The sequence below is a fragment of the Enhydra lutris genome, unplaced genomic scaffold (assembly GCF_002288905.1).
Source record: "Enhydra lutris kenyoni isolate GAN:26980312 unplaced genomic scaffold, ASM228890v2 scaffoldscaffold91, whole genome shotgun sequence".
Lineage (NCBI taxonomy): Eukaryota > Metazoa > Chordata > Mammalia > Carnivora > Mustelidae > Enhydra > Enhydra lutris.
In genome coordinates, this window is record NW_019154175.1 from 1,611,863 (window position 1) to 1,632,650 (window position 20,788).

At 51.3% G+C, this 20,788-nt stretch overlaps 1 protein-coding gene across 2 annotated transcripts in view; it reads left to right on the forward strand.

The window, feature by feature from the left end:
• Positions 1 to 8,568: 8,568 nt before the first annotated feature.
• LOC111162354 (laminin subunit beta 3) overlaps positions 8,569 to 20,788 on the forward strand; it is a 40,727-nt gene continuing 28,507 nt past the window's right edge. The window contains exons 1-4 of one of the 2 annotated variants that reach the window (XM_022526716.1): positions 8,569 to 8,615; positions 11,309 to 11,593; positions 12,885 to 12,969; positions 13,785 to 13,939. In XM_022526716.1, the coding sequence (XP_022382424.1) occupies positions 12,942 to 12,969; positions 13,785 to 13,939 (183 nt within the window). In that variant the 5' untranslated portion in view covers positions 8,569 to 8,615; positions 11,309 to 11,593; positions 12,885 to 12,941. Of the gene's footprint in view, positions 8,616 to 11,187; positions 11,201 to 11,308; positions 11,594 to 12,884; positions 12,970 to 13,784; positions 13,940 to 20,788 lie in introns of those variants that run through there. The other variant, XM_022526715.1, reaches the window with a different exon arrangement.

Here is a 20,788-nt window from a genome sequence, read left to right on the forward strand (position 1 = left end):
ACAGAGAACACTTAAAGATGTCGAGGAGTTCTTGTGTCCTAAGACCCTCTCTCCATTTGTGCCCTCCTCTCCCCTGACCCTACTTCCATCACCTCTGCAGGTTCTAAAGCTGGGTCTTGTATGCTTAGAGTGCCTAGGTCGATGGCCTGACCACAGAAGTATTTCAGTTCCCCAAACCAAAACACTAAAACTACTGTGATTTTAATTCCTGGCCTTTCTGTCCCCAAGGACCAGCCATGGTAGACGGAATAGGAGGCCTAACCTTGGGAGCCTGTTGATCAGTGGATTGATTCGTCATGAATTTTCCCAGGTTCTAGATCTCAAGAGAAAAAAAAAAAAAAAACGTTTATTTTTCTGTAGGATTTTCTCTGTATGTTGTCTTGAGAGTTATGCAGTGATATTCATAGGATCATATTTTTCAACACTTTTTGTTAGGTGTTCCCTTGCCCCATGGATCCATACTAATAAATCAATATTTGTTTATTGAGCAGCTACTATGTGCAAACACTGGGCTATATGCTCATCCGGGGGTAAAAAGAATTTTCAAAGGTTGTTCCTCTTCTCCAGGAGTTTATAATCTGGGTTTGGGGACAAATCACAAAATAACTAAAAAGTTGAATAACCATAAATATGTAAATTTGACATGGGAGGGACTTACAAACAGAACAGAACTGATTGGTACTTGAGTTGCATAAGGTCTGCTGCTGGAATTTGGGAAGAATCTATAAAGAATAACAGAGAAGTCATCACTGATCCAGGAACCTGATCCGAGTCTTGGATTTTGAACTTATCCAAGTGCACGAGAGGTGGAGACATCAGTGGAGACAGACAGAGCTGGATGAATTGAGCCTAAGTGTGGTCAAGGGAAAGGAATGGCTGGATCAGAGTACTGTGTGAAGGGGGGCTGTGTGAGATGAGGTCAAATGTGCCTCTTTTTAAATAGGACCCCGAGAGCCTAGCCTGGCTGTGGACTTGGGATTTTAATCTGGATGATGGAAAGCATACAGGTCAAAGTGCATTACCAAATCCGACTCAGCAAATGAAGCACTAGGCCAATGCTAACAGGATGAAATGTACCTTGGAAGAAGTGCAAAGGCGTGTGTGTGCATGTGTGTGTGTATGTGTGTGTACGTGCATACACCTCTGAAGAAGGGCACAAATTTGAGACGGGGACAGCCTGTTTTAATAGTATTTGACTTGAAACAGATAGAGGTGTCTCTCTCTATGTCTCTCTCTATCTCTAGCTGATGTCTCTGTCAGCTCTGTTTGGGTCCTTGGTGTGATCTGGCCAGGAAAAGCCTCCTGCACTTTGGACTTCAGCAGCAGGAGTAGAATCTCCAGAACCAAAGTCATACAGACGTGCTATTTTCTTTCCCCAAGTCCTTGAAGAGGACTACTTTGATAAGGCGGCCGATATTTATAGAGGAGCTTCCTGAGTTCTCTCCTGGGGGAGAGTCTTATTCTCATGTGCTATTTCTACTCAGGTTTCTCTACGACTCAGAGCCAACCTGACTCCTCAGACCACTGTGCCTCATCATGCAGAGTTCACTGGGCCACCTGAGGTGACACATTCACACCCTTCTGGGAGAAAAAGGATCAACATAGAATCTGGTGAGCAAGCATTTGTGTGGGACGAAATGGTTCTCTGAGATGTGGAACTTCTAGAGCTAAAACAGGGAGAATCCTGGAAAACTACAATGGTTGGTCACCCTACAACATACCAGAAACTTCTTGAAGATTCGCCCCCACACCCAGTGGTTATTCTCTCAGAAACTGGAGCAACACCCTGCCTCATAGATACTTATTCTCTAGGTACAACTCACAGAGAGCTCATGGTCTGTGTTTCTCAGGTTTTCTAAGGAGACAATCTTGTGATGCTTTAGGTTTGCAAAGCTAAAATATTCACCAAGGCCATTTTTCCTGTCCATTTCCTTGAGGTGTCATATTCTACAAACTGTGCCATATGACTTTCACTTTTTGTGAGAAACAGATTCCCTTAATCTTGGGAAGACCAGATATTGCAATGGAAAGACTATGGATTTTTGGTCTTGAAGATCTTCTGGAGGATTCTGGTTTTACCATATACTAGTTGTGGTAGACAGTGCTGTGTGTTCACACGTTCTACTGTGTTTTCCTCTTCTGGGTACATAGGAAGATCACTTAGGCGCCCTTGAACAGTTCTGGCCAATAGGTTGTAAGCTGAATGACTGTGTCATTTTAGAGCTGAAGCATGGAATATGAGAGAGCGTCTCCATGCTCCTCTATCCTTGCTGTCATGAAGCCCATGTGTCCTTGTTGGTGGGGCTACAAGATGGCAGAAGTCACTGAGTGTAGAACAGAGGACCTCTCGCCTCATCGTTGTCACCCATCTTACTCTGTGCCAGCAACAAATGAGTGTTTGTTGTGTTAAAGCTGATGAAATTTTGTGGTTGTTAGTTTATTACTGAAGCATAACCTGACTTGAACACTAGTTCCGTGTCTTCCTCCCCTTGGGTTACCCTAATAAAATACCATGGATTGGGTGGTTTAAGCAACGGACATTTATTTCTCACGGTTCTAGGGGGCCGGAAGGCCAAGATCAAGGTGCTGGTGAGAGCTGGCCTCCTTGCTTCAGACATGTAGCTCCTTGCTCTCTGTGGAGGCAGAGCCCGGGTGTCTCCTCCTCTTCTTCTAAGGGCAGTAATCCCATTATGAGGACTCCACCTGCATGACCTCATCTAAACCTAACTACCTCCCAAATGCCCCATCTCCTAACATCACACTTGGGGAAGGGTTTCAACATATGAATCTGGGGAGGACATATTCAGTCCCTAACACCTTGTAAGCTTGTCAAGCTACCTAATAATGCTGAGGTTATAAAAAAGGGAAATAATATCTCCTTCAAAGAACCATCTTGGGGTGCCTGGGGGCTTAGTCGGTTAAACCTCTGCCTTCTGCTCAGGTCATGATCCCGGGGTCCTGGGACATAGCCCGCCTCAGGCTCCCTGCTCAGTGGGAAGTCTGCTTCTCCCTCTGCTCATCCCCCTGCTCGTGCTCTCTCATTCGCTCACTCTCTCAAATAAATAAAATCTTAAAAAAAAAAAAAGAAAAAAAGAGTCATCTTATAGGGCTGCATAAATGAGATACTTTAGATGTGTTTAGAATGGTTCCTCCTGCATACCAAGAGCAGAAAAATATTTTGTTCCCTTCTTTTCTTTTAGCAAAATATACAGGTGCTTCTTTCCGGAGTAATACTTAACCACAGGAGTGAAGACAATCTCTCCTGTCCGGGGAAGCACACATAGTCTCCAGATGACGCAGGTAGGCCCTTCTCTGTACTGGTGTTCGGCTCTCGGTCTTTCACCTGGAGTGGTCTTTGATCAAGGGACCCATGCCCAGAACATGCCACCATGATGTCGGACATTGGACACCAGGACTCCCCTCTGTTCACTTTTTTTTCTTTAAGGTTTTATTTATTTATTTGTCAGCACAAGTAGGGGGAGCGAGCAGCAGGGAGAACAGGCAGAGGGAGAAGCAGGCTTCCCGCTGAGCAAGGGCCTCAGTCCCAGGGCCCTGGGATCATGACCTGAGCCTTCGGTAGCTGCTTAACCGACTGAGCCACCCAGGTGTCCACCTCCCTCCCCGTTTCAATTCTAAGCATCATATTTTGGGGAAATTGTTGATAGGTGGGGAACTTCTAGAAGAAGGGGAACAGGTTCGGAAAAGCCTGGAAGCCATGGGGATGGGTGGACCACCTACTACAAGTAAGGTTGTCAGATTTAGCAAATGAAGTATGAGAAACCCAGTAGCATTAGAATTTTAGATAAACAGTGGGTCCCATTTCAGTATATAAGTGGCGTCATGCAATCTTGGGGGTCTCCTTATACGAACAAGGTATCCCTTGTTTATCTGAGATTCCAGTTTAACTGGGATCCCTGTGTTTTATCTGGCAGTGCTAGCTGCAAGGATTGTTGAGGACAGTGCACACACATCAGACAGGGATGCAACATCATACTTAGGAACACAAATGTGTATTTATACTTGGCTACCGGGAGCTGCTGGGTATGCAGATTTCTGAGCCAGCAAGGGGGAAGTTCAGAATTGGGTGTTCTATTCTGGGAGAGCTGCATGGGAGAGGCAAATCTGGGTGAGGGTAGGAATTTTGGTCATCACCACTTCTTCCTTCCCCTCAAAATATAGATAGATACTGACTCTTGCTTTTGATTTGCCCTAAGATATACAAACGGGAAGATAAGGTGCTGATAGTTACTTAGTACTTCTGCCCACCCCCCCTTTTGGTCTGTCCTTCCTTACACATTTATTAGTACATGCATTTACCTAGGAAGTATGCTAAAGGCTTTCTTTCTTTTTTTTTTTAAATATTTTATTTATTTATTTGACAGAGAGAGAGAGAGATCACAAGTAGGCAGAACAGTAGGCAGAGAGAGAGGGGGAGGCAGGCTCCCCACTGAGCAGAGAGCCTGACGCAGGGCCCAATCCCAGGACCCCAAGACCATGACCTGAGCCTAAGGCAGAGGCTTAACCCACTGAGCCACACAGGTGCCCCTGCTAAGGGCTTTCTTGACAGAAGAAATCTAATAGCCCCAAGAGGCAGTATTTCTTAAGAAGGGGAAACCGTATCTTACAAAATCGACAATGATTTAGACAACTTTTAGTGAACTCCCTGGCAGACTGTGGGTCTAGTGGAAGGGGTTCAGGGCACAGGAGGGAGCAAAGAGAGGATGATTCACAACTTGTAGAGGAAATTACCACCCTTACCCCGACACTTTTAACTTCATGTTTACTGATTATTCTAGGAAAAAATTCTCATTATGGAAGACAAGGGCATGAAGAGAAATAGAAGGAGACAGGAACTATTAGTGTGTTAGATATTTTCTCCCTGTCTCTGAGTATTAGTTTTCTTTACAGTTAAGAAGATTTTATGTGCATTTATTTTCTAATTTTTGCCTCCCACTTAACAGTATCCCATAAACATGTCCCTCTTTATTGGTATTAGGTCTCTTCTCGATATTTTAGGTGAGCAGAGGGCCGGTTTTGACTCAGTTTTCAGGGGAAGGAATGAGATTGGATAACGACTCATCACCCTTGTCTTCTAGGATATGGACCAGATATTGAAGCAAGACCCCAGGAAAAGTAGGTGTCTTTTATCGAGAGCCCTCAGACTTGCAGGGCAAGTTAAGAACAAAACTTCTGTCCAGATTTGTGTAGAGTCCTATCTTTATCAAGTGTTGGACTCTGATTTTACTAAATCTTGATGGCCATAAAATAGTAAGTCTGTTTTGCTTATGCCTTTCCTCTGCAATCTATCCTCTGTTTGTAAATACTCCCCACCCCCTACCGTCTGTCCTTCCCTCTCCAGGAATGCTGGGAGCATCGCCCTGCTCTCGGGAGCTTAGCTTTGTTGGCTCCCAGAGTGTCCCCTCATCCCTTCTGGTCCAGGTCATGGCTCCTGAGGGGTTTGCGGCCCCTAAGGAATAGAGGGGAGTGCCCAAAGCATTCTTGATTGGGCCCTGGAGCCTCCACGGATGGATCACTTCCTGGTAAGTGAGCTATGGAATATTGGGGTGCGGGTGATATTTGTGTTTTGATAAGAACAACTGCAGATTCTGCTGATCAGAGTCCTTGACACCTGTGTGTGATGCACACGTGGGTACAGACACCCTTTATGGAGGACACACCTAGCCGGGCCAGAAGTTTGCATTGTTTCCCTTAATCTTTACAAGGATCCATGACGTAGATGGCTTGTATCCCCCATGGAGGCAAGTAGCTTTGGTTGTTCAAAGGCATGCAGCCGGTGGGTAGAGAACCAAGACCTTCATCTTGACCACGCTCACTCTGAGGTCCAGGCTTTAACCACTGTCCATCTCGGAGAGCAGAACGTTCTGGAGCTGGAAAAGGCTTCAGAGGAGATTCAAAAACATTGAATCTCCCAGCCACTCTATATGCCAGTTACATTTTTGAAGCGGGCCTGGCTTAAGCATACAATTTTGGAGGTTCTGCAAGTAATTCTCAGAGGCAGCCTGCATTAAGAATCAGTAAAATCCAACACCTTTATTTATAAATGATGAAAATGCAACCCAGTGAGGGGCTTGTTGATGCTTTTATTGAATAGCAGGCCTGGAGCTAGGTCTAGGATTTCCAGGAGGTCCAAGTCCATACGCGGACCCCGTGTGACCGTGAGCACTGTAGGAAGGTGCTGATTAAAAGCCGTGAGGGGGGGCTGATTCCAGACATGAAGCCAGATACACCCACGCTCCCTTTCCTCTCAAACCGCAAGGTGTTCGTTGCCCCAGACTCCGACAACAGACGCTGATTTGAGCATTCGGATAGTTGGTCATTCGACTGGCCCTTTCAGGGATCTCCTGGTGCAAGTGCCCACGTCCCTCACAGCCATTCCTCTGTCTTCTCCGGATGCTTCTGGCCTGCCGTGTGGCTGTAGGTTGCCCCCTTCAGGCACCTCTCTCTCACCTCTCAGGCTGGGCCAGGGCCACAAGGCCAGCCTCACATGGCAACTCTGTGTCCAAAGGTCTCAGTGGTTGGACTTGGGTCCTGAGGGGAGAGAGGCAGAGGGGGTCAGGGCTGGAGGAGGGTGCATGAGAATGAGCTGGCCTGTCTGCTGGAGGAAGGTCAGGAATCTGGGAGGGCAGTAAAGGTGGTAGAAATGTCAGCATATTCTTCACTCTGCTCTGGGAAGCCAGCCAACAATGGGCCAACCATGGGCCAGCGTTCTCCTCCAGCAAGCCACAGGGTACCCTGGGCTGCACCCCTTGGGAGGGAGGGGCTGGGGCATTTGGGGGTGTGCCGTGGGAGGTAGAACAGAAGGAGCTGAGGTTCCTGAGGTGACCTGGGAGGGTGACCTTGGGAGGGGATTCCCCCTTCCTGTGGTGAGGCAGAAGTTGTGTCATCCTGTCATAGACGCTTTGTTTAATCTTACTAGGTCACTGTGACGTTTGTCTGGCTACCTTCTCTTTCCATTCCTTATGAGGCAGTCATGTCCTTAGAGCAGCTCTAGTCAGCGTGATGGGGAACCCCTGCCTGTAGGTTCCTGTGCCTCTGAGGTGGGGAATTTGGAGGCCAGCCCCTCCCCCATTTCTGCCCACACAAGAGAGACTGTCAATTTGAAAAACAAACAAGAAGACACCTAATGGTGTCTTCTGGATGTTCCTACAGCATTGATGTCTCCACAGGAGTCCCCAGCTGACACCAGTCCTCCAAGAGTTGGAGCAAGAGCTCGAAGAGGCCTTTTCAGGGATTGGGCCTTGGTTAGGTTTGGGGAACATGAAGTTCAGAGTCTGGTGGGTTCGGGTCAAGGATTAGCAAAGGGAGAAAAGGGGACCTGGAGGCAACGTTAGTATCTAAGTGGTGGTTAAAAATATGAATGCTGGAGCAAACTGGTTTGGGTTCAGGTGACCCCTTTGTAGCTGGAACCGAGTTACCGAAAATGTGCCTTATTTTCTTCAGTTGGAAAGTGAGGGTATTTAAATGTTACCCCCAGGGATGTAGTGAATATTGATCGAGTCAGTACATACACAGTGGTGGAATGGTGCTGGGCACACCCCGGAGCACCAGGTAAAATGTTAGCTGTAGTTCATCCAGGCTGCCTGCCTCATTCCTCCCAGACCTCAGGCCTGAGCTGATGTGTGCCTTTGTCTGCTGGGCGGATGTTCAGGTTGAGGAGGGAAGGGTGGGGGGACAGAGAAGGGCACCGAATGGAGTCCCCCAATGATGGCAGGCCATGCTCCCCAGGCTCCCGTTCTGGTGGCTTCTGCCCTAGGCTGGGTTCCTGTCTGTGCTCAGTCACACAACAGATGCACTTTCCCCCTCTGGTTTTTGGAGAGGAGTGCGGAAGAGGGGCCAGTGTCTGGGCTGCTGAGCTGTTGTGGGGGTGTGGAGGGCCACGCCAGCTTGAGTCAGGTGGCGAATTCCTGGGGATGTTCCTGGAGCCTACCCTGTCCCACAGACGCAGACTCAGGCATGACTCACAGTACGCAGGTGGTGCCTGGGCCTGAGTCACCTGGTGCCCCTTCCTCCAGCACCTGCGGTCTAGCCTGGACCTGGCTCTCCTGGCCTCCTTAAACTCTCCTCTCTGTTCCTCTCCCCTTCCCTCCTTTCCTTGTTCTCTACCCCTTGATCTCATTGATCGGATCTTGGCTGATCTCCCCGGCAAATGGGCAGATGGATGATGGAGACAGGAGCTTCTGATGCCACTCCCACACCCTGTCACGCGTTGCCAGGAATGACTGAGAAGCGTATGGCATTCTGCCTCTAGCAGCATGGTGGCTGCAATCCGAGGGTAGGTGTCTCCCAAAACGACCCCTCTCTGCGGCTGGCTGCTAGAAATGCCGCTCTCAGCCACCTGTTCTGGGGACGGGACGCGCAGCCCGTCTCCTCTGAGAACACAAGCTCCCCCCGCAGTGCATGGGGATTCCTAAAACTACCTCAGTTATTTACCCCACAGTGTGAACCTCTTCGCTGCATGAAGCGGGAGCACCTACTCTGTGCCCAGTGCTACTCCCAGCCTTGGAAAACAGCAGTGAACAAAATGGACAAGAGTCTCTACCTTCTTGGGCGTTAGATTCTGGAGGGAGGAGTCAGAAAGTAAACAGGATAAATAGGTAAGTTATACAGTTGGTTTACAGGTGGTTACGTGTTGCAAACAACAGCAAAAAAGATCCAGCCTACCCAGAATGAGGGTAGATGGAGTTGGGAGTGGGATCTGGCAGGGAAGTGGGTCAGAGTCATTGAGAAAGTAGCATTTGGACAAAGACTTGGAAGAGGTAAGATAGTTAGCCTTGCAGAAGCAGATGCCCAGGCCCACTCCGGGCCCAGGGATACAGTGTTCCGAGGTATCTGGGGCCAAAGCCCGAGGACAGAAGCAGCCTGGTGATTTGGAGGTCGTGCATCTGGGGTGAAGGGAGCAAGGGGCAGAGACAGAGAAGTAATGGGGGTACTTGGGTCATACAGGGCCTCACGGACTCTCTCCGAGGGCTCTGGCATTGACCCTGACAGTAACGGGGAACATGTGCAGGGTTCCAAGCAGGGGAAAGATATGACCTATTGTGTGGGGTCTGCTGGAGACCAGTTGGAGGCTGTTGCAGAGGTCCGGGGAAGAGGGACTTAGGTCCAGAGGGTGGAAGCTGCCTTGGGAAGGGAACTAACATTTCCTGTAGCATGAGGGGGTGCGAGAGAAGCAGGAGTCAGGGATAACTTGACTAGCCACTTCCCTGAGCACAAGTTCTGATGAGCCAGGTCTGGGGGCTGGCAGTGGTGGCGCTGAGGCTGAGGGCTCCACAATGGGGTGATGGGAAGACCAGAGTGGGGGGTGGGCACTGTCGTGGTGCCTCCACCTGCTCTTTAGCCCTGGCCAGGTCCTGACCCAGCCTCTGGCTCTGTTTTAGGCTTCTTGTCTCTGAACAAATTAGGTTCTGAGGTTCAAAGCCTGTGTCTGGGGCCATGCCATCCCTGGGGGGTGTGGGATGTGTCTAGATCTCTCCCTCCCCTCCTGGGGAGTGCTCAGTGTCCCTGCGGAAGGGGGCTGACTGGGCTAGCCTTGGGGTCTGCTGTCACTGTTCCGGATTGGGCCCAGGGTGTGTGTGTGAGGCCCAGACACAGCAATTGCCACTTTCCTCTGTGAAGCCAGACCCCTGCTGGGATCTGCCTTGGCCTGTGAAGTCTGAGACACTATAGGCTTATTTACCTGGGCTCCTGGCCTCCTGAGAGAGGAGAAGGAGGGGGATTTGAAGGGCTCCAGCCAGTCAGTGTGCGGCCCACCACACACCAGGCCCCGCCTGGTCTGTGGATCTGGGATCGCCACACCTGCTCCTTCTGCTGGTTAACTATTAATGAGTTCTTTGTCACATCCTCTTTCCTGGTAGTGGGCTGGGGAGGGGGCAGTTCCAGGAGGGGGAAGGCTTCCTGGAAACCTTGAGTTCAGGGACCTGGAGACGTGGAGAGAAATAAACCAGACTCGTGGGCTCAGAACGCCGGGGTGGGGAGTGGGTTTGGCAGCAGTGCTCTTTCTCTGGAGGCTGTGATGGGGGTCTCTCTGGAGGCTGTGATGGGGGTCTCTCTGGGGTCTTGTTGCAGCGGCTGGCCGATGAAGGAAAGCTGCTTGTGCTGATTGGGGCTGGCCGAGTTCAGCCATATTTTGTTGGAATTCTTACAGGGGGTCTAGACACTAACATTTAGTGGCTTGTCCTTTCTGCATATAAACAACTTAATGCCCATTTGCTAATTACACTACTTCCTCTGCCCATCCAAACTTAGGGGACTAAATTAGAACCTAAGGATTAGAAATGCCCAGTTGAATCCACAAAAATCCTCCATTTTCCTCTTAAGGGTTCTCAAACCATTTCTTGGACTTAACCCTCAAACCATAGAGAACTTTCTGCTTGGGAGCCACTGAAGCCTGGACTGGGTAGTTAAGAGTCTCCCTTAAATAGAAACTTGGAGGCAGTGGTGTTTCAAAACCATGCCATGCAGGCTCTTCTGCTCTGCAGGGCCAAGACAGGGACTGGGGGACCTTCCACCTCTAAAAGCCCCCTGATCCTAACCTGGGGACGAGTGTCCTCTGAGACCAGCCTCTTGTTCTAGGCCTGTTGCCGCGCTGTCCGGTGGCCCTCAGGCAGCTGTGCCCCGAGAGCCCCACATAGGGAGCTGTGTTCTCAGGCCTGGTGGGGGTGGGCAGAGGAAGTTGGTTTGGTTATGCTTCAGGTCAGGTCTGTTTTCTGGCCCTCTGGGCTAGCATTCCTGCCAGGGGAGGGCGGGGCTGGGAGACCAGCCTTTAGGAAGCTGGGGGCATGACTCACAGGTAGTTACCTGTCCCAGGGCTCCCTGCCAACTTACGGAGGGATCCGGAGGGGAGACATTTAGAGTTTACTCCTGTTTATTCCTCTTAAGCTTTCCTTGGGTGAGTTGGGCTTTGACCCCTTCCCCATGAACCTAAAGCTCCTGCAAATTCCCCCAAAGCAGGGATTTTCCACTTTTTTAGTCTTCCCTCTGGAGGGGGTCTGGTGCTTTCCAAGACTTTGCAGCCCAGTGACAGGTTTGGAGCAGCCCAGTGACAGGTCTGGGCAGTAACAGCCTACATACGAGCTTTGTGTCCTCTGCTTAGTCTTCTGTCCAGGGCTGCCCAGGACATAGGACGAAGCTGACCCCTGTGGGCCTTGGGGAAGTGCCAAGTGCAGTGCCTGTGGCAAAAGTGGGTGCCCTTCCCTGGCCCCTGGGAGTCACTGACATTCAATGCCTGGGGCTTTCAGTTTGCAGTGGCTCCCTTTACCCCTACCCCCACCTCTGCCCACCCCCGCAGGCACCCACAGGCCGCTGGGACTGAAGAGCTTGCTGTGAGGCCTCTGAGACGGACCCACCTGCCCAGTCCTGTCCTGGGGGGCGGGGGACGGGGGTGCAGTGACGGCACATGGGCGTGCCAGACGCTGGATTCCTGAGACTCGCCCTGCAGTGGGTGACGCCCAGCCGGGGAGTCTCCAGAGGTGAGGCCTTTCTTTAAAAACTGGGAGCCAGGAGAAGAGACCCCACATTCAAGGGGTGCTCTTAGAGCCCACTTGGAGAACGAAGAGCAGCAGCAAGGAGCAAGGTACGGGGCGGCCTTCCCCTGCGCGGTGGGGGCCAGGTGCGGGAGCAGGGCTATCTGCGTCTGGGGTGTCTGGGGCCTGGCTGCAGGGGCCCGATTCATTCCTGATTCCTTCCTCCTCCCGGGAGGGCGCTGAGCAAGCGCACTCACCTGCAAAGGCTAGGTTAAATGTCTGCCATTGTTTGGGTTGCTTTTTCACATCTGGTAAATGTTTCAGTGACTGGGGAGGAAGCAGCTTCAGATCTGGGCTGAGCACAAAGAGAAGTGGGAAAGTGTGGGCTGGCCGGGCTAGAGCTCTTCCCAGGGCCACCCGGTTCCTGGTTGTGCGGGATTGCAGTCTGGGGGCAGGAGTGCAGAGATAGCACAGGATGAAAACCAAAAAGTGGGTCTTCCTCCTGGGCCAAGATTAGCTGTGCAACCTCAGCCACCTGTCTCTTCCCCAGGCCCATGACTCTTCCAGGAGAGGTTTGGAAGGCATGATTTCCAGGCACTAGCCTGTGGAGTGTAGATGCTGGGAGGGCCCCAGCTCCCTCTCTGCTCCTGCCTTGCCACCCTCTCCCTTCTCCCCCTGCAGCCAGAGGGCTCTGTGGCTGTCTCTGGAGCAGAGCCTGCATGCCAACCAAGGCAGAGGTGGGCCCCGCAGAGCAGGGGTGGGGCCTGCCTCCGCAGTCTAGTATCCAGCCTCAGCTTCCAGAATCCCAGGTCTGCATAGCCCCAGGCCATAATGGGAGACATTTTGAGATGCTTCCAGTTCCTACGAAATCCTCACTCACTTCTTAAATTCTGCCAGGCTCATCTTTCTCCCCATTGTGTCCCAGTGGCCTGCTTAGCTCTGAGTTGTGGTCACCAGAGCCTCTCCCTTAGGGAGGCCCCAGGTGGTACTGGAGACCATGCCAGTGGCCAAGAGTCTTCGCCTCCAGGCCCTCAGCCACTCTGACCCACTCACCTTTGGGCCTGCAGGCCTGAGAAAGGCCAATTCTGGGGGTGGGGGGAGCAACAAGTCCTTGGACACCTTAATAGCTCCTCTCCTGCAAAGGGCCCAGCCCTTTTCTGCTCCCTACATTGTCCTTGCAAATGTGTGGGCCAGAGAGGGCCAAAGCCTCTTTCCCTTCCATCTCCATGGGGGAAGATGAAGTCTGGGAGGGGATGGCATTTTCCCAGGGTACAGGGGTCCACGACTCTGGCATTTTGCAAGCTTTTGGTGACAAATGAACCTGCTGCTTATAAGTATCCTAGGTCAAGGCCCTAAGTAAAGGGGGTTGCTGTCCCTTAGGGTTTGTATTGTTTTATCCAGGCTGCTTTGCTGTGTTCCGGGTGAGGTCCTCTGAGGGGAGTCCTCTGTTGGCTGAAGATGAGGCCACTCCTTCTTCTGTGCTTTGGTAAGTCTCCCTTCCCATCCTTCCAGGCCCTGTTGTATGGCAGGGAGGGGACAGCTATGTGGGGAAGGAGAGTATACCAAAGTTTGGGTATCATCCCTTGGTCACCCCGTCATCCTTCAGTTTGGAACACTTGTCTCCTGGGGCCCCCGTGGCGTTTCCCCGCTCTTTGGGCCTTTGGGAAAGATGATGGCCTCTCTTGAGAGGCTCCCAAATATCTTCTTATTCCTGTGTGAGGGTGGCTGTGGTTCCCCAGGTGCCCTGCATAGCTGATTGCCCAGCCTTTCACTCTCTCGTGGGTTTCAGAGCCATCACGGCTGGGTTTTACAGGGGACTGTCCCTGGGTATTCACAAAGTGTGGCTGGGTCCCCTTGGTGGATAAAGGAGCAGCAGGAGTGCCAGCATCTCCCGGCGGTGCACGAGTGGTGAGCAGCCAGCCCCGCTCTGGCCGCTGACCGAGTCAACTGCGGGTGAAGGGACAGAGGAATGTGTCCCAGTGGCCGAGCATGGGCCTGCGACATGATCCTCAAAGCCACATATGGAGACCACATTTCAGGATCATCCAGGGGTTCCGGTAGCCAGTGCTTCTCCTCCTTTCCTTTTTAAATTACAGGTTACTGAACATGAAATCAGCTTCTTTTTTTTTTAACCAAACAGCATCAGGATTCCAGTCCTTAGAGCCACCACTGGGTGGGAGCATTAGGGAAAGGGTCTAGGCTTGCTGATTTGCTGATTTATGCTTCCCTGTGGGGGATACTGGGGTGGCCTGGGGGGCCCTCCTCTCGCTAGGCTATTCCCCAGCACCCCTATGATTTCAGTCTGGCCCGGCCTCCTGTGTGCCCAGCAAACCTGCTCCCGTGGGGCCTGCTATCCACCTGTTGGGGACCTGCTCATTGGAAGAACCCGGTTTCTCCAAGCTTCATCCACCTGCGGATTGACCAAACCTGAGACCTACTGCACCCAGTATGGCGAGGTAGGTCCTAGCACCATGGCCTCCAGGGTGGAGAAGATGAGGTGGGGTGGGGTGAGGGCGCCCTTTGTTCACAGAATGCCTGAAGTGTGTTTGGGATAGCCACAGCTCCATGTGCTGTAGAGAGTGCAAGAAAAGCCTAAGTCCAGATCTCTGCCTCCAAAATATTTTCTCCTTCACTGGGCGAGAGAAAACATCTTCAGAATCAGCTGAATGGCTCGATAAAGCTGGAGTCTTTCCTCAGTCCTCGGGTATGGGCAGGATGGTTTTTCAAGTCTTGGGAACAGACAATCAGATGAATGTTGATCTTTTAGAACTGAGAGCTGGCGTGTCGTCTGTGGGGGACGAAGTCAAGGCTGACAGAGCACAGGTGGTGGGATGGGTACACTGGGTTGTGTTCTTGCCATGAGATGAACTGAGTGGTGCCATGGTCACTGTTGGCTACCATCTCTTTGGCCAGTGTTGGGAAGTGAGTGTAGACAGAGTTAGTGGCAGAATATTTGATTGTCGACTGGAGTATGAAGAGCCAACTTACTTACCTCTCAGCCTCGTTGGTCCCCTTGGGCAAGTGGGAAACAGCCCAACTGCTGTTAGAGGACATAAATCAACAAGATAGATGCGGAAGTGATGAGGCCAGAGAGGGGGTTCAGTGACTCAGCTGATAAGTAAGAACTTGAGCTGAACAATCCAGAAACCCAAACACTTTGACCTAGGTCAGTTAACATTCCCTGTTTAGGCAATTGAGTTCTTCAAAGAGCTGTTGTGATTTTTCTTCTACACGCCTCTGGACCTATTTTGGAGGAACGTTGACTTCCTTTCTTTTCTCTTCAACAAGGTGGGGGTCATTATTGGTGCCTTGTGTTTACCAAAGTTGAAACCACTTAGTGTTAACTTGTTTTCCAACTGCATGTCTCATTTGGCCATTTTTCTGCCCTGAAACCAAAGGTTTGAACAAAGGAATGTGTGAGGGAGGCGTGTTCCCCAAGTCGTCTAGTCTTTTCAGAAAAAGAAAGAAAGAGAGAAATACAGAAAAAAAGGGGGAGTAAGAGAGACTGACTGCATGAAGGAGATTTGGGTCCTCCGTGGTCCTCTTTTCAAACTGTCTTTGCCGTTGGGACAATGGAGGTGGCATCGGCTACTGCTGCTGGGCCCCACTGCCCTTCTAATCCAGTGTTCCTTGGCTACTTGTAATAGCCAAAGATGGAGCTGAGTAGTGGCTTCGGAGGTGCAGAGCAGAGATGGCTGTGGTTCCTGCCTCTCACCCAGCTGGATGTGGGAAAGCCAGTCTGACAGTGTTGGGTCAGATGGCCAGTGTTAGGCCAGGCCTCCCTGTGGACCCAGATTTCTCCACAGGCATCAGGGGGCCTGGCCGTATTGAGCTTTCTGGGCAATGGACTGGTGTTCACTGCTCCCTTCCCACACATGCCCTATATCTGGTGCCACTGAGCCATGTCTAAACCTTGCAGGGAGGCTTCTGCTGATTTCCTTCCTTGAGCGACTTGCCTTCTGGGAGGGGAAGCAGGAGAAATTCAGAGCTCCAGTGCTGGGATGTCCCCTCAGGCCCTGCTCTGTCTGGACAGCCTCTTTCCCCAAAGCTTTGGCCTTTTGACTTCACCTTGGCCTGCCCTCTGCCTCTGTCAGAGGCCGCAGCCCACCGCCTCCCTTCCTCGCTTGTAAGCAGCCCCCTGAGGACAGAACGGTGCTTGCAAAAGAGAAGTCTAGACTTTTGCAACCCTGGGGATGGAGACATCCCAGCTATTTTGGCTGTTCTGAAACTTGGGACACATTGGCTTTTCCCCCTCTTTTTTATGAGGGAGAAGAAAGCCAGGCAGCCTCTTCTTGAGAGTAGAAGGTGGGGCATCTTGAATGCATGTGATCTTGGGCAACACAGTCCCCCTCTTTAAACCTTAACTTCCTCTTCCATGAGTGTTCGATGAAAGGATCTGAAGGTTTGCTCTTGGTCTCAGGTTTCTCTGGGAATGAGCCGACTGCTGAGAGCCCCCCACCTTCCACCTCTCCCTTGTTCCTTTGCCCTTTCTCCCTCTTTTCCCTTTCTACTTCCTAGAGGCTATTGGTTGACAGCAAGGAAGACTCACCCCCAAGGCGCAGGGCTACACCCTCGCAGGCTGCAGTGGTGGCTGTGTGATGACAATTGGGAATCAATATTTTAACTCTGCTGGCTTCCAGTTTCAGTTTTTGAGTTTAATGTATTCTGTTATCAAATGATAGGCATAGCAGCTAGAATTTATTAGGCACATGTTATGTGTCCCAGGCCTCATACTCAAGAGTTTCACAGAAATTATGTCAATTAATTTGCACAGTGCTTCCTGTGGGGGTGCTTGTTACCTCTGTGTGCCTTTGGGAGGGTTTGGGTGTGTGCCAGGAACCCCATACTTCTGATGGAAACACAGGTGTGGAGTTTTCCAAGGAGTTAGAGATGGAGGGTGGGTGTAGCGGGGAGCCCCAGGCAGAGATGAGGCATGAGGCAGAACTACATTCCTGGTGCCTGCCCCTCTCTCGTCTCCCCTCACCCCTTCCTACCAGCTCCTGGCCCCATATACACACCTTCTTTAAGTTGAAGCTTCTGGTTAGTGCCTCTGTTCTATTTCTGTGACATGGTGAGCACTGAGCCCAGCACGACTTCATCCTGCACCTGCTGTTTGCCCACGGACGTGGCGCGAATGCAAGTGCACCAGAGATTTTCAACTCTTGGACGTTCTGCACCGCTCATTCCTCCACTCTTAACCCCAGCAGGACTCAGTGGAATGGGAGTTGCAGGAGCCATGGGGACTCCTTCCAGTTCCAAAATTGTCTCTCCCAGCTCCCGGTGTCAGAGTGCGGCTCCTGTTCACTTGCTATCTCCTCTGCCTAATTTGGTCTCAGTGGCTAAGTCCTATCAGCCTCGAGGACTTGCTTCTGTGGTTTTGGGGTCCAGGTTGCAGCCCTTGCAATGACGTAGGACTTGGTCAGCTTTGCCTTGGCATACCCCACCCCCAACTTTGCCCTTCGTAGGACTGCGGCCTTGACTGCCCTTTAACTATCCAAGCTTGGGCCCAGGCTGTTCTTTACCAAAATGGCCCTGTCTCCTTGTCCTCCTTCCTTTAGTCCCTAACTAACATCTGGGTAGACTCACTGTTCCCTAGAGCTTGAGGCATGTCTGTGTTGCCCCCTTGGCCTCATCGTCTTCTGTATTTTCTCTCAGTGTTGGCTTCTTATTTGAAAACTGAGTCATGACAGCACCCAGCCTAGTGAGTGGTTGTGAGGAGCATGTAAAAGAATGAGCAGAGTGACCATGGCTGGTGTCTGCAAGACACTGAACGTTCCATCCCCTCCCCTTACACAGCCACCTCCTGGCACCGGTGTCTGCTTGCAGAGGCCATCCCATCTGTGAATCACACTCCTGAGCATTTCTCCCCTGATTAGGACACACACTTGCACACTTATCGAAATCAACCCATCCTTGGGCCAGCCCACTCTGCTCTCAAGGTGGCCGCTGCAAGTCTGGTCTGCAGTGGACTGTTGCAGAATCTGGAGGCAATCCCGGTCAGTGAGGTTGTCCTGCCTGGGGGTAGGGACTCTCTGGGTCTGATCCTGGTCTGACCCTTAGATGAGGGATGTGACCTGGCTAGCTCCTGGGTTCTCTCTAGACCACCGTGTCTCCATGTATGAAATGAAGGAGTTGGGTCAGTGGGCCCTTGCGTTTGCTCAGTTCTAGCATCTCTGCCTGCCTCTCAGAGATGGCTGGGCTGTGCGTGACCCCATGGGTTCAGCATGGTCTCTGTCAGGCAGGGGCTTCTCCACTGGCAGGGGCTGAGCTGTGCCCTTCTGGTCATCTCTGGGCTGCTTCAGGCTCCCCAAGAAGCAGTGCGTTTTGCCTGGAAGCTTTCCAGTCCTGACTTCTGCTTCTGACAATGTGTCCTCCAATGTTGTGTTTGCTCCCCTAAATGCTTTATTTATCGCCCACTCCCTCCCTTTCTGGGGGAAAACTTAATTACCCAGCTGTCTTAATAATAGTTTTACACAGTGCATTCCTCAGGTTAATTAGCTGTGTAAATCCAACAGCTGTCATTTTTATCTCTTGGAAACAAGCTGAGGAGCAGTAGCCAGTTGCTATGCCCTCCACTCCAACACACACACACAGAGACAGACAGACAGACAGACACACACACGCATGTCAGTGCACCCACATGTACATCCCCCAACAACCACTGTCTTTCTTTGTTCGACGGTTATCTGTTTTCTGGACCTTTGGCAGGGCTAATACGGAGGCAGAGATGTGTGAGCTCCTTATGTCTTTGTACTTTGAGACTGCCTCTGACTAAATTGTCTGTCCCCCTGTTTCCCCAGAATTTCTCAGCAGTTCTGAAACTTCCAAAGCTCCTGCCATTGGCGGGCCACTCTTTTGGATGAAACATTGTTGTGTTCTTTGTTTGAAATACACTCTTGAGAAAGAAACCATATCAATCTATCATAGACCACTATATCTCAGCCAGGGTTTGCTTATCAGAAAACTAGCTGTGTTGGGGCGCCTGGGTGGCTCAGTGGGTTAAGCCTCTGCCTTTGGCTCAGGTCATGGTCCCAGGGTCCTGGGATCGAGCCCTGCATTGGGCTCTCTGTTCAGCAGGGAGCCTGCTTCCCCCTCTCTCTCTCTGCCTGCCTTTCTGCCCGCTTGTGATCTCCCTCTTCTCTCTCTCTGTTAAATAAATAAATAAATAAAATCTTAAAAAAGAAACTAGCTGTGGCTTTTGTGAAGGGTTCCAAGAAAGTAAAGGCCAAGATGGGTAAGTTTTGAGGGATAGAAGGACATGGAGAGGGACATTGGGGGAAAGTGTTACCATCAAAAGGAAGCAAAACTTGGGTTGGTGGCATGTGAGAGTCTTGGGCCCTGGTTGTTATGGGCTGGGGGATACAGCTCATGGGGCTAAAAGGATCGAAGAGGGGAGAAAGCTGTATGGGAAGGCCTAGACAGACCCAAGTGGCCTCAAACTTTGCTGGCCCATTGCTTTTAGGGTTCAGGTCTCCAGAAGTCCTGGCAACATTTTGCAGACATTCTTTGCTTCTTTGTCCTCGGGAGCTGTAGGAACCATTGTCATCGGCAGAGCCTGCAGAGGTCCAGACAAGCAAAGCAATTCTCTGCACTCAGGTCTAGGGATATATCTCTGTTTCTGGAGAGGTCCAGGCTGGGGCGGAGGCTGTCCTTCTCAGAGAAGAAGGGAGGGAGCATCCTGATAACCGGCTCCGGTCTCTGCCAGGGGCTGCCAAGTGACCTCTGTGTCCCTTGAATTAGAACCGGCCAAGAAGGTTTAGGTGCAGACATCCTGGGACAGAAATCCCTGCTTTGTCTCTTCCCAGCTTTATGGACTTGGACACGTTCCTTAACTTCTCTAAGACTTGCTTTCCTATTTGTCAAATGAGTATATGCATATTTTAATGGAAAATACCGACCTCAGAGATTTGGGGAGGAGGCAGTGAGATAATGTACGCACAGTGCCCAGGAGAGAGCCTGGTGCAGTGTCATTTCTGGGTGTGTGGTGCCCATCGTCTCCGACCAGCTTCAGAGTCAGCCTCCTGAGCTTAGTTTGGATGCGAGAGGGCAGCACGGAGCGAAGGCTTTGGTGAAGGTGTCACTTCACGACAAGAGAGAAGATGAAGTTGAAAGTGCCTGATAGCCCTGGGGCTTTCCTCCTCAGCACCCCAGCGGAACCCGACTTTTGACCTTTGCAGCCCATATCCACTGATCTAGAAGGGCTGAGGCTTGTGAATCCCAGTGGGAGCCAGTGGAGGTCTTGCTGACCGAGGGCCGTAAGGGCTCCTTCTTCTGCTCACTTAGCTGAGAGGCGCATTTTTCCAGTACGGCATCTGGGTAATGTTCTTTTGGGTTTTTTTCTTCCTTCCTTTGCATTCTTGTTTGGAGTGTTTTAAACTTCTGAGCAGATAAGCTGGAGTAGGGGAGAATTCGAATAGCGTGTTAGAGCAAGAAGGAACTTCATTATCTTATTCCACGCCTGCATATTACCAGTGAGGGAGCTAAAGTGGAGAGGATGCCTTTTCTTGCAGGCAGCTGGATTTTTTTTTTTTTTTTTTTTTTGGTCCTGGCTTCCTTTCCTTAGGCCCTGGCTGGTGGCCATGACCCTGATGCTATCTCCTTAGATAGACACAGTCTCTGGCTTGCTCATGGGAGGGAACTGGGCCGTGAAAACCAGAGGCTGTTTCCACTTCCCCCTTGAGTTAGCTCCGTGTTCTACAAAGGCACAGAGCTTCGATTCGCATTTACCTACCTTTTCCCACCGATTCCCACTGTGATTCAGGTTCCTGCTCGCTCTCGCTCTCTTCTTTGCCCTCCCCCAGCTCTCTGGGAGGGTTTGTCTTCCGGCCAGACTGCCGAGCTTCTAGAAGGCTCCAGGATAAGGGAAGAGGCCCAGCCTTTCCAGATGGAGAGCAAGTAGGAGCCAAACTGGCTGGAGGCCTGACAGGCTGAATTGATAATAAGGCCACGTCTCTGAGGTAGCACGGCCGGGAGAACTGTTGGCCAGTGGACCCCAGAGACGGGGACTGCCGCCGCCGAGGGCTTCCACCTCTGGGAAGGACAGAGGCACGAAGCCCGCGGGAGGGCAAGAGCCTCGTGTGGAGAGTCCCGCACACGCATTGATACACATCCTCACGCAGGCAAACGAGAGTAAATAGAAAGGGAAACTGAGGCCCAGAAGGAAAGAGAAAGTTAGCAGCTTTTCTTCCCATGGGCGCCTGCCGTAAGCCTCTCTGCTTCAGGTGTCCAGCCAGCTGGCTGGCTGACAAGCAGAGCCACTTAAAATACCTGTTCCCAGCCTGTGGGCTCAGCCTGTCTCTAAGGAT